Source organism: Eulemur rufifrons, chromosome 2 (genome assembly GCF_041146395.1).
Source record: "Eulemur rufifrons isolate Redbay chromosome 2, OSU_ERuf_1, whole genome shotgun sequence".
Taxonomy (NCBI): domain Eukaryota; kingdom Metazoa; phylum Chordata; class Mammalia; order Primates; family Lemuridae; genus Eulemur; species Eulemur rufifrons.
Window position 1 is genome coordinate 17237852 of NC_090984.1, and position 23862 is coordinate 17261713.

The 23862-nt window shown below is 55.0% G+C and overlaps 1 protein-coding gene across 11 annotated transcripts in view; it reads left to right on the forward strand.

Annotated features, from left to right (window-relative positions):
- The first annotated feature begins 389 nt into the window (after positions 1–389).
- Positions 390–23862, forward strand: part of CELF5 (CUGBP Elav-like family member 5) — a 41383-nt gene continuing 17910 nt past the window's right edge. For 10 of the 11 annotated variants that reach the window (XM_069497654.1, XM_069497668.1, XM_069497655.1 and 7 more), the window contains exons 1-2: positions 504–648; positions 15410–15492. In XM_069497654.1, coding sequence (XP_069353755.1) covers positions 504–648; positions 15410–15492 — 228 coding nt within the window. Of the gene's footprint in view, positions 649–15409; positions 15493–23862 lie in introns of all 11 variants that reach the window. The other variant, XM_069497652.1, reaches the window with a different exon arrangement.

Sequence of the window (23862 nt, forward strand, 5' to 3'; positions counted from 1 at the left end):
GGGGGCGCCAGCAGGAGAGGAGGAGGAGGAGGAGGAGGAGGAGGAGGAGGAGGAGGGGAGAGGGAGGGAGAGGAGGAGGAGTGGGCGGAGGGAGAGGAAGAGGGAGGCGCGGGAGGGGGAGGAGGGAGGGGAGGAGGGAGAGGAGAAGGAGTGGGCGGAGGAAGAGGGAGGCACGGGAGGAGGGGGAGGAGGGAGGGGAGGAGGAGGAGGTGCAGGAGAAGGAGGGAGGAGGGAGAGGAGCAGGAGGAGGCGGGAAGAGGGAGGCACGGGAGGAGGAGGGAGGAGGCGGAGTGGAGGAGGTGCGGGAGGAGGCGACGGGAGGAGGAGGGAGGAGGAGGGAGGGAGGGGAGGGAGGAGGAGGAGGCGCGGCCGCGAGCGCCTGGCGCGCCATGGCCCGGCTGACGGAGGGCGAGGCGCGCAGGCGGCAGCCCCAGCTCCTGCAGCCGCGGCCCTCGCCCGTGGGCGGCAGCGCGCCCGAGGGCCCCGGCGGGCGGCCCGACGGCATGAAGGACCTGGACGCCATCAAGCTGTTCGTGGGCCAGATCCCGCGCAACCTGGATGAGAAGGACCTCAAGCCGCTGTTCGAGCAGTTCGGCCGCATCTACGAGCTCACGGTGCTCAAGGACCCCTACACGGGCATGCACAAAGGTGGGCGCCCCCCCCACGGGCATGCTTAAAGGTGGGCACCCTCCCAATAGGGGCATGCACAAAGGTGGGCGCCCCCCACGGGCATGCACAAAGGTGGGCGCGCCCCCTCCCCACCTCCCGTCCCTGCGCTTCGCCCTCCGCCCCCCCACGTCCTGCCCCTCCCGCTCCGGGGGCGCCGTGACAGCTCCGAGCCTCCCCCCCCTGCTGCCTCCCCTCCGCGCCTCTCCTCTCCCTTTCTCTCCTCTCCCGTCTCCCTCGACCTCCCTGTTCTCCCCGCCACCTGCATCCTGCCCCTCTCTCCCCCCTCCCTCTCCCTCCTTCCCCCCCGGACCCCCACCCCGTCCTCCCTCACCCACTCTCTCCTGCCCCTGTGCCGCCGGGGCAGCCTCCTGGACCACCACCACCCCTCCCGGCACCCCTCCCCATTCATTCGGCCTCCCCCCACCCCCACCCCTGGCGAGGCCCGTCGGGGAAGTTTGCACCTCTGGACTCCATTGCTTTGGCCATTTGCACAAAGCCAGGTCAGCGGGGGCAGGGCCGGCCCGGCTGCCGGGGACACAGGGGACACAGATGCCCAGGACCCCAAGCTAATCGGTAACTACAAAGAAAGAGAGGGTGGGGGGCGCCAGCAATGGAGCCTGCTCTGGGGTGGGGGCTGGGGGTGGTTGAAATGTCCCCCCTCTCCCCGACTGCCCACCCCCTGGCCCTGCTCTGCTGGGGTCTGCACCCCCCCAACCCCTCCGTTCCTCTTCCCTGCCTGCTCCCTGCGTCCACCTTTGGCTGAAGTTGACAGTGGCGGAGGCTGCTAGCCCGGCATGGGGGTCTGGAGCCTGAGACAATGAGATTGGACCGTCCATCCGGGCAGAGCCCAAATCCCGGGCTGGGCAGGGTGGAGGAGGGAGGCGTGGGCGACCTCAGAGCCCAGCGGGAGAGGCCTGCCCGCCTGCCCGCCTGCCTGCCTCCCACCTGAGCGGCCCTCTGATGGCATCCCGGCAGGGAGGGGTGCCCAGCGGTCGTGTGTGTGTCCCGGCCCTTGGCTCAGATTGTGGGCCCAGCGCCTGATTTGGGCGGCTTTGACAGGCTTCCTGTCAGGTGTTGGGAACTCGGGGTGGGGACTTCAAAGGCTTTGTGCTGGACACCCCTGGGCCCCCATCCTCTTGCAAGACCCCAGAGAGGCCCTGGGGAAGGACCAGGGCCTGTGACCTATTTGGGGCCCACCGCGGTTGGTTGCGTGCATGGTAAGCATGAATACGTGTTTACTGAATGAATGAATGACAGGGCCAGGAAGGCCACAGGGAGGGTCCGGTGGGATGGAGCCCAGGCCTGTCACTTCAGCAGCCAGCCCCTCCAGCTGGTACCTTGAGGGGGAGGGAAGAACCCCTCTCTCCATCCCCTACCTCTTTTCAAAACCAACCATCACTCCCCCCCCAAAAAAAATTGGGCCTGAAAAATCTGACTCCTCCGTGTGGCCTGGGGGAGAGGGCCTGGGCAGAGGGGGCTCGCACGCAGCTGTGGGTCGCGCTCTGGGGTCTGTGGACGGCTGGAGGGCTTTCCCCACCGCCCTGCAGCCCTGGTATGTCTGAAGCGCCCATTTCTAGAAAGATTCAGGGGGAATCCGACAGCCCACGTGGCCCGGCACGCTGCATTGACAGGCCCTTGGCGAGCGGGTCAGAGAGGCAGCTGGGGTGCAGGCGGCCCCTCCCCCCGCTCACTGTTAAATCTCCTGTGGAAATCCCTGGCCAGGGAGAGGTGAGGGGTGAGGGCTGGCGCTGAGTGTTTCCCCGGACCTGAGCCTCAGTTTCCCTACTGTCCACGGAGCAGGGCCGGTGTCTGTGGAGTTGTTGGTCTCTGCTCGGAGAGTTGGGATTCTGAGGCACCGTGGGGTCTTCTCCATGGGCGATCTTTCCTTGGAGGGTGAGAATTATAAACATGGCGTCCCTGACAGCAGGCCACCACCCTCCACTTTTGAGGGGGCCTGGGTCTGTCTGTGTCCCCGAGACGCAGGGGCTGGGGGTAGCAAGGGAGGGGCTTCATGTCCTCTCGGGGCAGGGGACCCCTGCCCACTCGCACGGGCCTGGCTGGACTTTACCTGGCCTTCCCCTAAGGCTGCTTGGCAGGTGGGCGTGGAGGGGTGACCAGGAGGTGGGGGCGTCTCGAGGGCCAGTGTCTGTGACCCAGGCCTGTGACTGGGGCTCAGCTGTGTGGCTTCTGGCTAGTGGCTGCCCGTCTCTGGGCCTCAGCCAAAGGGAGGTAGAAGAATGAATGAGGAAATTAGGGTTCCAGGGAGGGGAGCCAGTCCAGGCACCTCCTGCCAACACGTGTCTTACTTGGCTTGGTTTCCGGGGAGCCGGCATGTTACGTGGAACCTGCAGCCCGTGGCGCCGGCCAAGGGCAGCGGGCCATGGGGCGCAGACCCCAGAAATCCCCCTAAAGGCAGCACGTGCCCCCATAGCCTCTGGGTTCCCCGGATGCTGGGGGTGTCCCATGAGGCTGGGCAAGAACCAGAGTGAAAACATTCCTTGAAGGTCTGCTGGCTCCAGGGACCCGGCACAGAGAGGCCACCCTGCGTCATCATTCACTCACGGGGTCGTCTCCCTCCCCGCCCCCCCATGGAAGGGATCGCTGCTGAGGTGTCAGAGCTCATTTCAGGGAAACTGAGGCCCAGAGAGGCACATATGAGGTGCCAGGACTGGCCAGAATGAGGCCCCCATCACCCACCTGTCCCCTCCCAGGCCAGGGGAAGCAGAAGTGTCTGTGTCTGTGTGACAAAGTGGTGACAGGTTCCGCCAAGCCGAGAGTGAGGCCCCTGCAAAGATGGTGTTAGCAGGGGAGGGGGCCGTGACAGCCCCTGACAGCCACAGCCAAGGGTGGCATAGGGTCAGTGCGATTCCTAGGGGCCGCGCTGAGGCCACCAGAGACCAGGAGGTCTGTCCCCAGCAATGGGGCGGGCATGGGACCGTTCTCCAAAAAAGGGCAGGCCCACCGCCCATCGGCCCTGGGCTTTTTTGTTTTTAAGAGAGAGACAGAGACAAAGGGATGCAGAGACAGGGAGGGGGGGTTGAAGAGAGATGGACAAGGGGTGGGACAGGGAAGCCACAGGCCCGCTCCCCTCCCCACAGTCCCCAGATCTGTGCCTCCTCCAGAGCGAGGGGGGCTCCCCAGGAAGGACCCCCACCCCAGGCCAGGGCTCAGGCCAGGAACTGGACGCTGGGGTTGGGGCTCCCACCGCCCCCACTGCAGTGCCCTGCCCCGAGACCCTCCCTCCACCCGAGGGGGCCTCGAGGTGCCCTGAGAGCCGGTGTCCCTCTCTCCCTCACTGGGACCGCGTGTTGATGCCCACCCTGCCCGGGATACGCGGTGGTGCAAGTCCAGGCCCCGCCACCGGCCCCCCATTTATGGCAATCGCATATGCATTTGCATGTTAATGACAATATTTGTCTTAAAGCGAGGTTGCACCCGGGACGGTGCAGGTTGGGGGGGCCATGGCGGGGGCCGGGTGGGGGCCCGCGGTTTCCATGGGAGCACCAGCTGCTGTCGCGGCTCCCGGGAGGAGGGGGAGGGAAGGCTGTGGCAGGCTGAGCTCTGAGGCGTGACATTCCGAGTGTGACGCCAGCCCCAGGGAGACAGCGGCAGTGGCGGGCGAGGCCTGGCATAGGGGGACTGAGGAGCAGTTGGCTCTCCTGGTGGTGGCTGTGGGGACAGCAGCAGGGGGCTGGGGCTGAGTCACCAAAGACCAGCTGGCTTAAGTGTGCACGGAAGCGACCCTCACCTGGGGCGCTGTGGCTTCCAGCTAGGCATGCCCCTCTCTGGGCCTCAGTTTCCCCAGCTGCCCATTCTTTATTTAACAGATTTTCATGCGGCCCCTGAGGCTGCACACCTGTGACTGTGACATCGTTTCTGCCCCCTCCTGTCCGTCCATCTGCCATTCAGGCAGAGAACATTTATTGAACGCCTACTGTATTCCAGCATTTGTGCAGAGCCGTCATGAGCAGGGATCCCTTATGGAATTCACAAGGGAGTGGGCTAGACATTAATCCCTCCATCCATGTGACAAGCCATTATTGAGCACTTGCTGTGTACCAGGCCCTGCTCTAGACCCTGGGACACAGAGTTGGGCAAAGCAGATCAAATCCGTTCCTCGCCCTGTACCTAGACGGCTCCTCCCCCCAGGGTTTTAGCGTGGAGGAGGGAGATGGCTGAGGAAACAGGTGTGAAGGCGTCGAGCTCAGGAATGTGATGGTGGAAACATGCACACGGGCAGTGACAACCCAGAGGAGGTCCTGCTCTTGCAGGAGTGGAGGCAGGGGGGCTTCCAGGAGGAGGCACTCCGGGTGGCAGAGCGGTTGAGAGCTTGCCATTGAGATGAATGTGGTTTCTCTGCGTCTTACCAGCTGTGTGGCCTCGGGCAGGTATCTTAACCTCTCTGAGCTTCAGTGGGGCCTCCTGTTTCAGAGGAAACGGAGCAGGGGAGAACTGAAATGGCAGTGGCGCTCTTGACATGGGGCCGAGCACACAGTATGTGCCTGGTTGGAGGGTGCTGGGCATGTTACGTGAGTGCACTGAGACCTGAAGGGTGCGAAGGTAGGGAAAGGTGTTCCTGACAGAGGGAACCATATATGCAAAGGCTCAGAGGAGCATGAACTCTGGGCAGTCGTAGGTGAGGGGAGGATGGAGTTTTTGCCCTCGTGGGGAAGGAGTAAGTGGTCTTTCGAGCCCCAGGGTCCCCTTCTTCCACGGGCTGTCCATTGGGGCTGGACTCAGGATGTTGTCCCTGAAACAAACCTATTTCAAGCCTATGTGAGGCCTCATATTGGCAAATGAGGCCTTGGCCACTGCAAACACCCAGTAGGACTATGTTCATTCATTCATTCAGCTAACACTCCCTGAAAGCCCTGTGGGCCCTTGCCTTGTACTGGGCAAGAGAGAGCTAAAGCTGTAGCCAGACATCAACAGCTATGGTCACAGTGGTCAGGGCTGGGTCAGATGGAGGGATGCAGGGTTGAGGGAACTGGATAAGGAAGTGGGGGCTCTGCCTGGGGAATCCAACTGTATGGAGGAGGGGCATTAGAAATGAGGCTTTGAAGGATCAATAGGAGCTTTCCAGGCAGAGAAAGAATCTCATTTGTGCCTTCACAGAAACACTTATTGTGTTCCAGGCCCTGTGATGGGCATGGAACATGGCAGTGAACGAGATAAGATGGATGTCTCTGCCTCCCTGGATATGCACAGGGGGAGTGGATTTGCAGAGGCCTGGAGGTGTGAAGGTGAATTTATGAATCTGGGGTAGAGGAGGAATTCAGGAAGACATGGGAGGTGAGGCTGCAGAGTCAGCATGGGCTGGACCCTGAAGAGCCTCTGATGCTGGACTTAAAGGTGACCAGGGCCAGAGGGAGCGGCTGGTAGGTTTGAAAGATGTTGACCTAGCAAAAGTCCACGTGGTCTGGGGTTATGGTCGTCATCACGGACATGTAAGCTCTTTGAGGGCAGAGGCTGTGTCCTGTTCACCATGTTGAAGTGGAGCGTGTGGATGTACAAGGGCACGAGGGAGTGGGAGGCGGGAGGATGGGGGAGGGGGAATGGCTGACAGGTGGGTAGGTGGATGGATATGTGAACCAATGGATGCAGACGTGGATGGATGGGTGGGTGGATAGCAATGACTCAGTGGATGTATGAGTGGTTTTGATGGATGAAAAAGTGGGTAGGTGGATGGAAGGCTTGAATGGATTAGTGGATGGGTGGGTAGGTGAATGGATGGATGGATGAATAGATGGGTGAGTGGGTAGGTGGATGGAAGGATGGGTGGATGGGTGGATGAATAGATGGGTGGGTGGGTGGATGGATGGATGGGTGGGTGGATCAGTAGGTGTATAGATGGATAGATGGATAGAGAAATAGATGAGTAGATGGAGAAATGGATGGATGAATGAATGATGGGTGGGTGGAATATCCATTAATGGATGGGTGGATGGATCAGTAGGTGGATGGATGGGCAGATGGGAGGATGGCTGGATGGGTGGGAGGATGGATGGATGGGTGGGGGTGTGGACAGATGGGAGGATGGATGGATGGGTGGGTAGGTGGACAGATGGGAGGATGGATGGGTGGGTGGGTGGACAGATGGGAGGATGGATGAGTGGGTGGGTGGATGAATAGATGGGTAGATGGGTGGGTGGATGGATGATGGATGGAGAAATAGATGAGTAGATGGAGAAATGGATGAATGGATGGATGACGGGTGGATGGAATATTAATGGATGGCTGGATGGGTGGATGGGAGGATGGATGGTTGGATGGACAGATGGGAGGATAGATGGGTGGGTGGGTGGATGAATAGATGGGTAGATGGGTGGGTGGGTGGGTGAATGGGTGGAGAAATAGATGAGTAGATGGAGACATGGATGAATGGTTGGTTGATGGGTGGATGGAATATTAATGGATGTCTGGATGGAATATTAATGGATGTCTGGATGGGTGGATGGGAGGATGGATGGGTGGGTGGATGGGAGGGTGGACAGATGGGAGGATGGATGGATGGGTGGGGGGGACAGATGGAAGGATGGATGGGTGGGTGGGTGGATGAATAGATGATGGGTAGGTAGGTGGGTGGATGGATGGAGAAATAGATGCGTAGATGGAACAATGGATGAATGGATGGTTGACGGGTAGATGGAATATTAATGGATGTCTGGATGGTTGGATGGGAGGATGGCTGGCTGGGTGGATGGGTGGATGGACAAGTGGGCAGGTGGATTGGTAGGTGGACAAATGGATACATGGATGGATGGATGAATGGATGAATAAATGTCTAAATAATGGATGGATGGCAGGGATGGAATAGGTGGAAGGGACAGATGGGTAAGTGAATGTTTGGGTGGAAGGGTGGATAAAGTGAATGGATAATGGGTGGATGGGTGGATGGGCAGGTGTGTGGACAGGTGGGTAAGTGCATGGGAGGAGGAATCGCTGGTGTCATGATGGGGACTAAAGCCATGGGATTAGTCAAGATGCCTGCAGACGAGAGATCAGGGGTCCAGAATGAGCCCTCAAAAGCCCCCACATGTCAGGCTTGGTGAAGGCAGGGAGGTCAGAGGTCACCTGGGAGGCAGAATGCCTGATGCAGGGTGCAGGGGTGGGAGGCCAGGAACGCAGCCCCTGCCCTCTTGATCAGGAACCCATGCATTCATGCAGGCAGGGACAGTAAACAGGGAGAGAAAGCCTGTCTGTCTTGCTGTCCCCAGTTATGGAGGGAGACAACTTTGGGCTGAGACGATGAAGGAGGAGAGGTGGATGGTAGAGAAGGGAGGCTTTTGTGTATTTCTCAGTGCATGATACCGTGAGTCCCATTTTGTGGATGAGAAAGTGAGGGCTCAGAGAGGTTAAGCGACTGGCCCAAGATCACACAGCAGGCAGACACTGGGCTGGCTGCGATCCTCATCTTTCACCACGAGGTGACAGAGCTGAGGTGAAAGACCAAGGGTATGGGACCCTGGCACGCAGGGGGTTCGGGATCAAAGGGGTTTGAGATGGGACTGGCACGCTGGCTGGGAAGAGAAGGAGAAAAACAGCAGTGTCTTTCTTTTCTCTGTCTCTCCTGCACACAGCTGGTGCATAATAGGTGCTCAGGAAATAGTGAATAACTGCATGCAAGGTGTGGCAGGCAGAGCAGGGGTTAGAATGGATTGAATGCGGTCGCTGCTTTGGAGGAAGTAGTTTGGATCTGAGCAGGTCAGTTTAGACAAAAAATAACTCAATTCATTCAGCAAGTATTTATTGGGCACCTTCTGTGTGTCTGGTATTGTGCAGGCCACAGGGACCCAGCCCTAAACAAAACCTGTACAAACCTCTGTCCTCGTGGCGCCTGGCATGTGGGTGGCACAGTGAGGAGACCCGTGTGGCTGGAGCAGAGGGAGGAGGGGAGGGAAGGGAGGGGACGGGCAGGTTGTAGAGGGCCCTGAGGTTGCAGGGAGGACTTGCAATGGGCTTTGACCCTGAGGGAGGTGGGAGCCATGGAGGGCTGTGGGCAGAGAAGGGCTAGGCCCTGACACAGGTGCTCATAGGTGCTCCTGGTGGCAACTTTGGGGAAGACAGACCATGGGGGACCAGGGCGGAGGGGACTGGGCTGGTGCTGGCCAGTGCGGACGCTGTGAGAAGTGACCATGTGTTATAGAACTGGGAAATCACAGCCCAGGTGGGAGACCCACAGGCACGGGGACAGCCCCTGGGGGTGCCTGAGCCCTCACTGATTGGGGGTGGGGAGGATTCCTAGGGGAGGGGGCTCGTCAACTGGGACTTGAAGGTCGAGGAGGCAAAGACGGGGATGAGGTTGTGCGGGTCAGTGAGAGACTAAGCCTTGGGTGTGGCCGGGGTCAGGGCATAGCCAGGGACGTGCCACCGTCTGTCCGGGGTCAGTCCTGGACCTGCCAAGTTCCCAGGGAAGGGACGAAAGTCGCAGACTCATGCGTGAAGTTGAGGACTATGAATCATAAGGAGGAAAAACTAGTTTTTGTTTTCTTTTCATTTTTAAACAATTTTGTGGTTTATGATTATGCTTTTTAGACCATTCGATCAGCATACCAAGCCTTGGTGGTTTAAGGAGTCCGCCCCAATGCTCTGGAATTTTCTGAAACTTGGAAGCACTTTATCCACCCAACCCCCAAGTTTGGGTTCAAAACTAGAGGTTGTTTCTGGTTCGCTGTGTGGCCCCAGGAAAGCTGCTTAAGCTCTCTGGGCTTGGTTCGCTCCTCTGGAATATGGGGACAAAAATAGCCGATGGGTAGAGTGATGATTTGGGCAGGGTAGAGGCCTGTGCACACGGTTGGTGCTCCCTTGCTGGGCTGTTTGGGGGAGTTTTCACCAGTTCCGGGAGGTACTGTCTGTAACATTCCCTAAACCCTCAGATCCAGCAGGGCCCAAAAGGGGCTCCGCATCTTTCTTCCAAAATGCTTCCCCGGAATTCACCCCAAACTATTTAACATTTTAGGACAGAGGTGGAGCATGTCTAGAAGCCAAGTGTTTGGTTTGTAGATATATTGAATTATTATGGGGTTACTTCATGATACAGGTGCCCCCCAAACATGGGGCTGTGACTCCCAGAGGAGCCAGGCAAGCAGGGCAAACCACAGAGAGCTTTCAATGGTGGGGAGAAGGTGCCCACCTTACAGATGAAGAGACTGAGGTTCACAGTGGCCCAGATCACACACAGGACCACTGGCTCCCCATCTGGGTTCGTGTCCTAGGGCCATCTAGGGCTGACCACAAAACTAGGAGGGTTGAAGCAGCTGACATTTCTTCTCTCATGGTCCTGGAGGCCAAAAGTCTGAGGTCCTGTGATGCGGCATCGTGGGCAGGGCCACGCTCCCTCTGGGAGCTCCAGGGGAGGGTCCTTCCTACCTCCTCCAGGGGTCCTTGGCTTGTGGCCATGTCGCTCCAGTCTCTGCCTCGGTCTCCACACAGCCGTCTCCCCTGCACCTGTCTTCTGTCTCTTATGAGGACACTTGTCATTGGATTTGTGGCCCACCTTAATCGAGGAGGATCTCATCTCAAGATCCTTAAATAAATCTGCAAAGACCCTTTTTTTCAAATAAGGCCACAGTCCAGGTTCCAGGATGGACATATCTTTTTGTGGGGGGGGGCATCATTCAGACCCCACCATCCGAGCCAGTCCTAGGCATCCTTCTCCCCCATCCCCGCCGCCCTTCACCCCTGTCCCCTCCAGTGGCGTCTCCCACCTCTCGCCGCACACTTCAGGCAGAGCCACCTGCTGCCCTCTGAACTTTCCCCAACCCCGCCGCCCTCCCTGGCCCCAGGCTGGCCATACAAGGGGCTCTGTCAGGCTCCGCCTTGTCTCTGTGTCACCAAGCAGGGTGTTGTCCCCGGGCTGAGCAGGGACCCGTTGCTGCAGAGAGACCACAGAGAAAGAGTCACTTCCCCAGAAAAAGCATCCTCGGGGATGGAGAAAGGGGTGTCCTTGCGGGGTGGGGTCACTCAGGGCTGAGCCCAAGTCCTCTCTCTGCCACTTCCTTTATTTTTTTAATGTTGTTTTTCTCCTTGTATTGCCGTAAGTATACGGAGCTTGTTTATGGCAAAGTCTTGTTTTGTCAATGGCCGGTGCCTCAGTTTCCCCATCTGTAAAATGAGGATGAGACTAGAAATAAGGATGCCATTCTCTTGGGCTAATCTGAGGACTCAAAGGATTCATGTGGGCAAAGTGTCCTGTGATATGCCTGGTGCTCAATCCGCATCAACTATTATCATTGTTATTACAACATTATGAGTCATGAAGCTCAGATCTTGGGGCAGAGGGCGGGGGATCTCAACGTGAGGAGGGACCCTCAGGATTCCCCAGTGGTGAGGTTTCCTCTCTGGGGAGGCTTTTCTTGCTTACCTCCAGGGACGGGGAACTCCCTCCCTCCCAAGAGAGCTATGATGAGGCAGATCTAGTTATTAGGAAATTTTAATCCATTGAGCGTATCTCTCGATCCCCAAGGATGCTGTGCCTCTCAGTCCCTGATAATGCCCTTGGGTCTGGAGAGTGGAGTGCTGGTTAGTATCAAAAACCAATGAACTTCATTAACATCGCTGAGAGTCTGTGCTGAGTGGGAACTGTATAAGTTTGCTAGGGTTGCTGTGACAACGTGCCACAAGCTGGGTGTCTTAGACAACAGAAATTTATCCTCTCACAGTTCTGGAGGCCAGAAGTTCAAGAGGAAGGTGTGGGCAGGGCTGGTTCCTTCTAAGGCTGTGAAGGAGAATCTGTCCCAGGCCTTTCCCGGCTCCTGGTGGTGGCTGCATCCTTGGTGTTCCTTGGCGTGTAGACACATCACCCCGATCTCTGCCTCCTCCATCACGTGGCGTTCTCCCCGCATGTGTCTTGGCGTCTGGATCAGGGCCCATCCTAATGACCTCATCTCAACTAACTCCATCTGCAACGACCCTGTTTCCAAACAAGGTCCAACTCTGAGGTCCTGGAGATTAGGACAGCAACTTGTCATTTGCGGTGGGGCACATTCGACCCATGAGAGGATCTATAAATCAAGCCTCTAATTGTCCAGAAATGGGTAAACATCACACATTTTCACCAGCTGGAAAAGACAAGCTAAGAGGCCAAGAAGAGATTGGGCCGGGAGACGAGGAAAGCCATGAGAAAGCATTCAGCACCAGGGACAGCGGCTCGCGGGTTTTTGTGCGCCTGCCTGTGTTGTCTGTCTGGGGCTGCCGGCCTTAAAGGCTGCTCAGGGGACTCACCCTTATCCTCCCTGCGCCACCACCCTTCGAGTCCTGCAGACGCCACAGGCAAAAAAAAAGGAAAAAAAAATCCTAGGAAGGACACTTTTAAATTGTTTTTTTGAGACAGGGTCTTGCTCTGTCACCCAGGCTGGAGTGCAGTGGTGTCAGCCTAGCTCACTGCAGCCTCCAACTCCTGGGCTCAAGTGATCCTCCTGCCTCAGCTTCCCAAAGTGCTGGGATTACAGGGGCAGCCACCACACCTGGCTAATTTTTCTCTTTTTTGGTAGACACAGGGTCTTGCTCTTGCTCAGGCTGGAGGGACATTTTTTTTTGCCATTATTTTACAACTGCCTGAAGCCCAATTTCTTGCTGATAATGCTTGACTTTTCTCAGGCCTTAATGCTAGTTGTCTTAGTGTGATTATTATTTTTTTGGAAGATCTTGGGGAATAAAATTCTGAAAATAGAAACATCAAGAAGTGAATACAGACAAGCCAAGGAATGGTAGAAGATGCTTGAGTCACATAAAACAACAAAAGATTAGCACACAGACTCGATATAAAGAGCCCCTACAAAGCGACGAGGTGCCCAACTTCATTAACAACTATAGGAATGTACATGAAAACCTCAGTGACATACAATGACACGCCCATTAAATGACTAACATTCAAAAGGTTGGCAAAACCAAGGGTTAGTGAAGATGCAGCACTAATAAAACTAGACATTGGTACAACCCACTTTGGAAAACTATTTGAAAGAATCAATAAAAGTTAAGCCTATGCCCACGTTATAACCAGCAATTCCATTCCTGGGTGTGCCTTTGTGCATGAAAATATATAGACAAGAATGTTCCATAGCGGTCTATTCATAATAGCCCCAAACAGCAAACAACCCAAATGCCAGGAGAGTGGATAAACAATTCATAGTATATCCATAGGATAAAATACTGCAAAACAACAAGAAGGAATTAACCCCTGCTACACACAACCACGTGTTGTTGCGTGTACATGGAGTGAAAGAAGTCACACACAAAGGTGTACATATGCTATGATTCCATTTATGTAGGTTCAAAACCAGAAAGCACTCAATGACGTTGTTCAGTGATGCACGCAGGGCAAGAAGCCACAATGAAATCTTGTCACAAGAGCCAGGGTAGAGGCTGTGATGGGGTGGGGGCACCCAGGCTTCTGGTGGCTTCATGGTGGCTGCCACATTCTATTTCTTGAGCTGGGAGATGGTTATAAGGGTATAATTATTTGTTACATTGTACACTTACGTGTTTGCACTTTTCAGAGTGATGTGATTGTAATATATCTCAATGACAATTTTTATTGTGTTAAAATACACATAACATAAAATGTACAATCTTAACCATTTTTATGTGCACAGCTCAGTGGCATTAAGCACATTCACGTGGTTGTGCAACCATCACACCCTTCCGTCTCCAGAACTTTCTCATCTTCCCAAACTGAAACTCTGTCCCCATAAAACACTCGCTCCCCACCCCCTCCCCAGCCCCTGGCACCCACCGTCCTACTTCCTGTCTCTGTGGATCTGATGCCTCTAGGGACCTCCTGTGAGTGGAATCACACAGGATTTGTGTTTTTCACTGATTTCGCCAAGAATAATGTTCTCAAGGCTCATCCACGTTGAAGCAGGTGTCAGAATTCCCTTCCATTTTCAGAATGGATAACATCCCACTGTGTGGATGGATCGCGTTGTGTTTGTCACCCATCCGTGGACACTTGGGTGGCTTCTGCCTTTTGGCTATTGTGAACAGTGCTGCTGTCAACACTGTTAGACAACTATCTGTTTTCCTTTCTGCTTTCAGTTCTTTTGAATGTATACCCGAAGTGCAATTGCTGGGTCATGTGGTAATTCTATGTTTAGTTTTTGAGGAACTGTCAAATTGTTTCCCACGGCAGCCATACCATTTTCCATTCCCACCACAAATGTTTTTTAAAATGCTACAAATCTTGGTGATTCTAGCAGGGACACTTAAAAATAAAATACAGTAAAATGCTAGAAACCCGTTTAAGGTCTGCCTGGTCCCCTCCCCGCCATTCCCCCCCCAGGGGTCGAGGGGACTTGCAGACCCGGGATGGGGACCCCTCCCCACCACTCGGCCCAGCTGGTGGGAGCCCGCAGCTGGGCGCTGGCAGCTCAGCAGGAGGCCGCTTTAATCAGCTCCTGCTCAGGGGGTCCCTGGGTGGGGGCAGGCAGAGAGATAGAGAACCAGAGGGTCCCAGGGCATCAGAGCAGCCAGCAATGGTCTCATTTCACAGGCAGCAAAACAGGTGCACAGAGGTCAGAGGGCAGGGCCTTGCGCTGGGGCCCAGATTCCTGTGTCCATCCCAGGACACCTGGACTCCCTGCCTGCAACCACCTCTTCCCTAGCCAAGGATGTCGTCCAATCACAGCCTCGCTCTGGACCACTCCAGGGCTGGCCCCACCCCTCGCCTCTCCTGGTTGGCCCTGCCGTCTGCGGCCGCACCACCCCCTCAGGCCCCGCCCCTCGCCTCTCCTGATTGGCCCTGCCCTCTGCGGCCGCACCACACCCCCTCAAGCCCCGCCCCCGCCCCGTGGTAGGTCCACCCTGCGGCTCTCGTGCGTGGACCATCCTCTCTGATGGGGGAAACTGAGGCCCAGAGAGAGGCGGCGCCTAATTCAAGGCCACAGTGCAGGTCAGCGGCAGAGTCTGCTGCACCCTAGTCCAGTGCTGGGGTCTCCCGTCTCCTTGGGACTACGGGTGCCCCACCCCGCCATGACCCCCCTGGGGAGCAGCTCCGCTCACGCCCCCAAGCCCCCTGACCCCACCTCGCCCAGCGGGCTCAGAATCTCAGAGCACCAGCCACTGACGTCATCAACAGCCCGGCCTCCTCTGTCCCCCTCCCTGTCTCACGCTTTGGGGAGCATAGGTGTGTGTGGTGGGGGTGGTGGTTGCTGAGCCACTGTCACTGTCCCCTCCAAAACAGGTGGCTCCAGCGTCCTCTTCTCTTTTTATTTTTAAAAATGACAGTATAATGCACACAACATAAAATTGACCATTTTAACCATTTTTAAGTGCGCCATTCAGTGGCATTGAGCACATGTACAGTGTTGTGCAGCCGTCACCACCCTCCGTCTCCAGAACTTTCTCATCTTCCCAACTGACGCTCTGTCCCCATGAAACACTCACTCCCCACCCCCTCCCCAGCCCCGGCACCCACCATCCTACTTCCTGTCTCTGTGGATCTGACGCCTCTAGGGACCTTCTGTGAGTGGAATCACACAGGATTTGTCCTTCTGTGTCTGGCGTCTCTCACTGAGCACCATGTCCTCAGGGTCCATCCATGCTGTAGCCTGTGTCAGAGCCTCCTGTTTTAAGAGTGAATAATATTCCATTGTGTGGATGGAGCACGTCGTGTTTATCCATCGATGGACACTTGCGTTGGTTCCACCTTTTGGCTGTCATGCTGCTGTGAACACGCGGCTGCTATGAACAGGGGTGTGCAAGCGTGCTGGTTTCTTAACACCCCGGTTTCTCTCCCCTCTAGGCTGTGCCTTCCTCACCTACTGTGCCAGGGATTCCGCCATCAAAGCTCAGACTGCCCTGCACGAGCAGAAGACCTTGCCCGGGGTGAGTCCTGCATGGTGTCTAGAGAGGAGGAGATGGAGGGGCTGCTCTTGGCCTAGGATGGGGGCTGAGGCCCTTCCTGGGATCAGCTGTGAGTTCTACAGGCAGAGGGATAGAAACCATCACCAGAGTGAGCGTTTATTGAGTGCCTACTGTGTGTGTAGTTCACGGCAGTGTGTGGTTGTGCAGATTGCATACTGCACAAAGGTGCCTGACTCACAGCGTGGCTGTCCTTGGGCTGAGACCTGAAGGATGAGGAGGCACTAGAAGGCAAAGAGAACAGCCTGTGCAAAGGCCCTGGGCAGGACTGTGCCTGGCATGTTGAAGGTACAGCAAGGAAGCCAGAGTGGCTGGAGCAGAGTGAGGAGAGGGAAAGAGGGAGGAGGGGAGAGAAGGGAGGGGAAGGGGCAGGGCCTGGCGGGATAGTGATCAGATCTTTGTGCTGTTGGCCAATTCTGCTAAGCGTAGTGGACCATATTTTTGCGTGGCTGGAAGCTTGGACCCTCTGTCCAGAAAAATCCATATGTACCTGGAGATTTATCAACACTTCTAGGAGTCCCTCCCAGCTAAGTACCTCTTCCCCATTCGTTCCCTCATCCCATTTCCCTGATGGGGTCACTGAGACCCAAAGCCAGTTTCCCTTCCACTGCCTGAGGCCTTGGGGGTTTGGGAACCAGTTCCCTCCATGGTGGGTGCAGAGCTGGGTTCCGGGCTCCACTGGAGCCAGAAGGGAAGATGGAAGAGGGTGGAAGAACCGGAAGCTGCGAAGCCTCTCTCCTCACACACCAGTTCTTCTTGCCATGCTGGTCTCCTGGGTCTGAGGCCGCCTTGGGATGAGATGATGTCATACTTACCAGCAGCTCCTTCTTGCTGTCAGTCGTGAGGGTCCTCTGCTCTTCTTTCCTTGCCTACTCTCCTTGGGTCAGCCCATAAATCCAATGCTTCCATCTGTCCATGCATCCATCCTTCCATCCATGACCCATCTGCCCATGCACCCACCTGCCCACCTACCCACCCGTCTATCACTCATCTTCCTGTCTATCACCCATCCATTCATCCATCTACTCATCCACCCACCCACCCAGACACCTATCCATCCCTCTCCACCCACCCAACCAACCACCCATCTACCCACCCATCCTTCTATCCATTCGCACAGCCATCTGTCCATCCTCCATCCATCACCTACTTATCCAGCCACCCATCACCCATCTGTCCATCCATCCATCCATTTCCCTTGGATCTTCTGCCAGCACCTGAAAAATCCAACAGATGGCTGGATTTTTATGGTCACCTGTTGTTTCCCTGGCACTGTGCTAAACTTCCCTCACCAGCTCTGTGTCTGGTCACCTCCTGAGTGACTCTGCAGCTGTGCCCCAGGTCCCCCAGACCCAGCAGGGCTCAGACCAACTGTGGCATCCCCTTTGAACCAGTTTCTCCTCCTCAGTTCCTGGGCATCAGACTCTCCTGCCCCCTCCCCTTCACCGCTGTAGCCTGTGGTCCCCACGTCCTTCTCCCCAGAGCCTCTCCCCACCGCTGTGACCCCTGAGCTCATGTCTCAGCTCCACCCCTCCAGGTTGCATGCCTTCGGACAAGTGCCTTTCCCTCCAGTCTGCTTTCCTTATCTCCAAAATGGGCATCACCATCTCCATCTGAAGGGGCTGCAAAGAAAGAATTCAAGACGTGAGAGTGCAAAGCAGATGCTATTTTTGGAGATGTTAAATCCTTGTATTTTGGCCTCTGGCCATCCCTAGTTCTTAGAAATCCCTCACTCCCCCGACACCGAGAACCCAGCCGGGACACTGACCCCTAAGGTCATGCGCAAGGCCTCATGGGAAACGGCTTTTCCCGCCCCAGGAATTCCTACCCCGCCTCCAAGGCCACACCCCGATGCCCCACCCATGATCCCTCAGGGCTGGGGCTGTCCGTGTCTGGCTCTGTCTCCCCCAGATTGGGAGCCCCTCGAGGACAGACCTTGGACTGGGTCCTCCGCACCTATTAGTTCCTTCAACATTTATTGAGCACCTGATTTAGGCAGGAAGGGGGACACGGTACAAACAAAAAAATAAGTAAACAGATGAGAACTTCCAACAGTGAGGACGACGTTGAGAGAAGATAATAGGGGTGATTTTCAGAGCAGTGACTCGGGGTGGGGGTGGCCAGGGAAGGCCTCTCTGAGGAGGTGATGAAGCAGGGAGGCAGGGAGCCCTGCGCTACCCGTGGGAAGGGCACTCCTGGCAGAGGGAACAGCCTGTGCAAAGGCCCCGAGGCCAGACCACATCACAAACTGGGGGTCTTAAAGTGACAGAAAGGCGTTCTCTCACAGTTCTGGAATCCAGAAGTCCAAAATCAAGGTGTCAGCAGAGCCACACTCCCTGCTGATGTGGTGTGACGTGGCCTTCCTCTCTGTGAATATGTCTCTCAAATTTCCCTCCGATTTTCTCTTACAAGGACACCTGTCATTGGATCTAGGGCTCACCCCACGTCTCAAGATCCTTCACTTAATTACAGCCACAAAGACCCCTTTTCCAAATGAGGTCACAATCACAGGGTCCCAGGGTTAGAACTTGGACTAATCTTCTTTGGGGGGTGGCGGGTGGCCATCATTCAGCTCACTCCAGGGGGCGACCACAGAATGAATGACCAGATATAAGGGGACAGCATCGAGAGGGAGAAGCAGGTAGCCCACGTGGACGATTTAGCAGGGGGCAAATGGGATGGCTCCTTGGAGGAGGGGGCATTGGGGCTGAGTCTTGAGAGACGGGAGCATTTCTGACAGATGCAGGCAGAGATGGGGGTGGTGCGGGGACGGGTTGTACCAAGACGGGTGGCAGGAACACGCCCAGCACGCTACCGAATGTGGGAGCGCACAAGAGCCTCTGTTGACTAATGAAGCGTTTAGCTTAGGTTAGGAGTGGTGTTCAATGAGGGGCGATTCCACCCCCCACCAAGGGACACCGGACAAAGTCTGGGGACATCTGTGGTTGTCACACTGGGGGCTGCTCCTGCATGAGGTGGGTGGAGGCAGGGACACTGCCCAGCACCTGCAGTGCCCAGGACGGTCCCACCCCAGACAATGATCCAGCCCCACTGTCCACAGTGCGGAGGGGGAGAGACCCTGCCTAGGAGAATAAAGAGCAGGTGAATGTTCTAGAACAGTGTTATATCTAATAGAAATATAATGAGAGCTACATATATAATTTATTTTTTTTTTAGAGTATTTTCTTTTTTTTTTTTTTTTTTTTTTGAGACAGAGTCTCACTCTGTTGCCCAGGCTAGAGTGAGTGCCGTGGCGTCAGCCTAGCTCACAGCAACCTCAAACTCCTGAGCTCAAGCGATCCTCCTGTCTCAGCCTCCCAAGTAGCTGGGACTACAGGCATGCACCACCATGCCCGGCTAATTTTTTCTATATATATTTTTAGCTGTCCATATAATTTCTTTCTATTTTTAGTAGAGATGGGGTCTCGCTCTTGCTCAGGCTGGTCTCGAACTCCTGAGCTCAAACGATCCGCCCACCTCGGCCTCCCAGAGTGCTAGGATTATAGGCGTGAGCCACCGCGCCCGGCCTACATATATAATTTAAATGTTTCCAGGAGCAACATTTAAAAGATAAAAAGAATCATAATAATATATTTCATTTAACCCAATATCTCTGAAATCCTGTTGTGTCAGTGTGCAGTCAATACAAAAATCTACTAAAAATAGAAAAATTAGCTGGGCATGGTGGCACACGCCTGTAGTCCCAGCTACTCGGGAGCCTGAAGTGGGAGGATCACTTGAACCGAGGAGTCTGAGGTTGCTGTGAGCTGTGATCACACCACTGTACTCTAGCTAGGGCAACAGAGGAAGACCTTGTCTCAAAAAAAAAAAAAAAATCAGGTATCCGTGTTTAGATTTAAATTTATATATATGGCCAGGTGCAGTGGCTCACGGCTGTAATCCCAGCACTTTGGGAGGCCAAGGTGGGAGGATTGCTTGAGTCCAGGAATTTGAATCCAGCCTGGACAACATAGCGAGACCTCATCTGTATAAAAAATTAAAAAAATTAGCTGGGCGTGGTGGTGTGCACCTGTAGTCCGGCTACTCAGGAAGCTGAGGCGGGCGGATTACTTGAGTCCAAGAGTTTGAATCCAACTTGGGCAACATAGTGCCCCTTAAAAAAAAAAACTGCTAGCACTCTGGGAGGCCAAGGCGGGTGGATCGTTCAAGGTCAGGAGTTCGAGACCAGCCTGAGCAAGAGCGAGACTTCGTCTCTACTAAAAATAGAAAGAAATTATCTGGCCAACTAAAATATATATAGAAAAAATTAGCCGGGCATGGTGGCACATGCCTGTAGTCCCAGCTACTCGGGAGGCTGAGGCAGGAGGATCGCTTGAGCCCAGGAGTTTGAGGTTGCTGTGAGCTAGGCTGACGCCACGGCACTCACTCTAGCCCAGGCAACAAAGCGAGACTCTGTCTCAAAAGAAAAAAAAAAAAAACCCTAAATAAAAAGTTATATTTATATTAATTATAATGAAGCAAAGTTTAAAATTCCGTTCTTTGATTGCACAAGCCACATTTCAAGTGCTCAGTAGCCACCTGTGGCTGGTGGCTTCTGTATTGGACAGTATTGTTCCAAAATGTTCTAGACCTAGGGTCAGTAAACTTTTTCCATAAATGGTCAGAGGGTAAATATTTTTTGGCTTTGTGGGCCATATGACCTCTGTGGCAGCTACTGAAAATATAATAGCAGCCATAGACACAAGTAAATGAATGGACATGGTTGTGTGCCAATAAAACTTTATTAACAAACACAGGAAGTGGGCCAAAACGGGATCATGGGCGGTAGTTTGCTGAGCCCTGTTCTAGACCGGCACTGTCAATACAACATTCTGCAATGATAGAAATGTTCTCTGTGCTATATGGTATGGGGACCACTCGTGCCATGTGGCTGTTGAACCTTTGAGTTGGGACAAGTGTGACTCAGGAACTGAATATTTAATGTTACTTAATTTTAATAAATTTAAACTTAAACCACCATACGTAGCTAATAGTTTCAGTTTTGGACAACACAGATCTAGAATGTTCTAGACCAGAAGGCCAGCCACTGTGTTACAACATCACAGATCTAGAATGTTCTAGACGGGAGGAGCAGCTACCATATTGGACAGCACAGATCTAGAATATTCTAGACCAGGGGTCAGCTGCTGTGTTAGCAGAGATCTAGAATGGTCTAGACTGGGGACCAGCTACCATATTGGACAGCACAGATCTAGAATATTCTAGACCAGGGGTCAGCTGCTGTGTTAAACAGCATAGGTTTAGAATGTTCTAAACTGGGGGCCAGCTACCATATTGGACAGGATAGATCTAGGGTCTAGAATCCAGAATAAGGGAAAGGCAAGATTAATCCAATCAACGTCCACCTATTTATCTATGTATCTATATCTATGCTATATCATGTATTATATATCATTACGTGCAAGACCCTGCAGTACCACAAAAATGAGAGGTACAGGGATCTCTCAGAGAAAGTGGGCATGTACATGTAGTGTCATAATATCTCCAGATTTCGGGGTTCAAGGTCTCTCTTCGATGCCAGCTCGTGGGTGGGGGTGGGGTCTCCAGCAATGTCCCACTCTCTCTGGGCTCAGTTTCCCCAGCCTTCCGCAGGGGCCTGGGGTGTGCATGTTCCCTGTCTCCTGCACTGCCTCACTGCCTAGTCAGCCTGGGAGCCTGGGGCTGCTGCTAGCTCCGTTGGACTGTGGCTCAGAGAGGGGAAGGGGCTTGTCCAAGGTCACCCAGCAAGGAGATGGCCACAGCTCAGATCCACCCGACTCCATGGGCCTTTTACCTCTGGCTTTTCTGGGTCAGTTTCTTGCAAGTTGAACTCCACTCTCCCGGAGGCAGGGGCACATGTTGGACAAATAAGAAGGAGGCAGCTCACAGCTGCCCCTGAGATGAGATCAGCCGGCCCCATCCGAGCCCAAGTGTTCCACATCCCCCACCCCCAGGCCTGAGCTGCATTCTTTGAGAGTGGAGCCTGGCTTTTGCAAAAATAGTTCTTAAAAATTTAAGGCCAGGCTCGATGGCTCATGCCTGTGATCCCAGCACTTTGAGAGGCCGAGGCAGCAGGATTGCTTGAGGACAGGAGTCTAAGACCAGCCTGGGCAACATAGCAAGATCCTGTCTCTACAAAAAAATAAAAAGAAATTAGTAGGGTGTGGTGGCACACTTAGTAGTCTCAGCTACTCGGGAGGCTGAGGCAGGAGGCTCGCTTGAGCCCAGGAGTTGGAGGCTGCAGTGAGCCGTGATCACACCACTGCACTCCAGCCTGGCCAACAGAGCAAGATCCTGTCTCTTAAAAAAAAAAATTTAAAATGCTATGCACTTACAGAAGAGTATACATAACACAAATAATCACAAAACAAACACCTCCGTTACCACGATGCAGCCGGTGCCCTGCAAACCACCCCATCCCTGCTCCTAAGTCGGAGTCCCTTTCTTTCTGTGGAAGGAGCCACTCTCCTGACTTTTGTGGTAACAAATCCTTGCTTTTAAATATATCCCTAAAATATCAGGTGGCTTTTGCCTGTGTTCCTGTGGACCTAATGTGAATGGGGTAACAGTCTAGGTCATCTTCTCTGTGCGCCTTCTTGCCCCGTGGAGCATGAGGAGGAGACCCACCCACGTGGTGGCGTGGATCTGTGACTTTCGCCACAGATCTGTGACTACTTTTCATTACTGTGTAGTATTCCACGGCGTGAAGACGTCATTTATTTATGCATGCTCCTGTCGACGGAGAAATTTGGTGCGACAAATAGAAACCCTTGAGGGTTTTTTTGGTTTTTTTTTTTTTTTGGCAAATACGGGTCACATTTTTCTTGAGCCTATGCCCAGCATGTCAGATCACAGATCTTAGTGGAGGGATTGACTTTGGAGGTGAGCCACCCGTCCTCCCTCGGGAACACCTGCAGACGTGTAGTCAGCTTTTGGAACCAGAGCGGGAGGCTCGTGAGGGGTGGATGGGGACACTGGGGCGTCTGAGCACGCTCGCCTGAGCCTCCCCTGAAGGCTTCTCCGCTGGGAGCTGGAGCACGAGGTGCGCCCCGTGCCGGAAAAGCCCACCCAGCCGGCTCACGTGCCCGCACACGCCTGCACACGCACAGCCCGTGTGTCGGGGCACAGCCCGGCGTGCAGGACACCAAGGCAGCAGCCACCGTCTCTCCTTCACCCTGCCTCCCTCTGCAAATAACAAAAACCCAACCATGTGTGTGTGTGTGTGTTGGAGGGAAATGTCTGTCTATCTCTATATACCAGGAGTGGAGTGACCCAGGTCATTTGCCACCTCTGTGGTCCCCTCCCTCCTCCCGGCACAGCTGAGCTTCCCCCTCCCTCCCCCCCCAGTCAACAGAATGCCCCTTTTCCGGCTCCCTGCGTGGTGTGACAGCAGTGTCCGTGGGGGATGCAGTTTAATCAAATCTCAGCATTCTGGAGCAGCATCCTAGATTGAATAACGGAGTCCCAGAATAGAACCTGGAAGGGACTGCGGGACCCTGGGATCCAGGCTGACTGCCCGGCTGTCACGCCTGGGGATGCCACCTCCTCCCAGCCCTGGAGCCTGGAGACGGGGGCATCCCACCCTGGGTGGTAGGGGGCAGCGCGTCCAGCTCCCGCTCTTGTCTCTTTCTTAAGTGAGTCTTAGGGACCCACTGGCCCCCTCAGCTGTCCCCTGCTCATCCCATCACCCCGGAAAGGGATGAATTTGTACGGTTGTGAGTCCCCCCGCCACTCAGACGTGGCAGACGCCGTGAGCTGGGTGTCCTCGTGCAACTCCCTTCTGTGCCCGCCTGGCAGGAGCTGCCCCACACGCCCACCTCCTCGCTGCAGGACTCGGCCCTGGGAATGGGCAGGGGGCCTCACAATGCCAAATGCCTGATGATTTGACCTCCCCAAGGCCTCAGTTTCCTCACCCATAAAATGGGACCGTAGAGGAGTCTTGAGGGTTCTGTGAGGTGACACGTGCCAGGTGCTGAACACAGGACCCGAGCTCGACACATCCGCGCTAAACAAATGAATGCACGGCCCCGGGCGAGCTGAGCTGTCTTTCTGGGCCTGTGGCGATATCGGGTAGTAAGACACTGCCTGCCACCAGCTCTTGGGTTACTTCTGGCGCCAGGCACTGTGCCCAACATGCTCCTGGCCAGTAGGGAAAGGGTCTGGGTCTCACTGGTCTGGAAACCGCAGGTCTTGTCTCGTGTCACTTCAGTTGTCACTTGCGGGCCTTGTGCTGGGCTCTCTTGGTGGGGACAAGGGGGTTGCAGAGCCCTGCGTCCCTAGGCCTCTGCTCCTGGGAGCTCACTCACCCAGATAAGTGGCCGCGTGTGTGTCGCG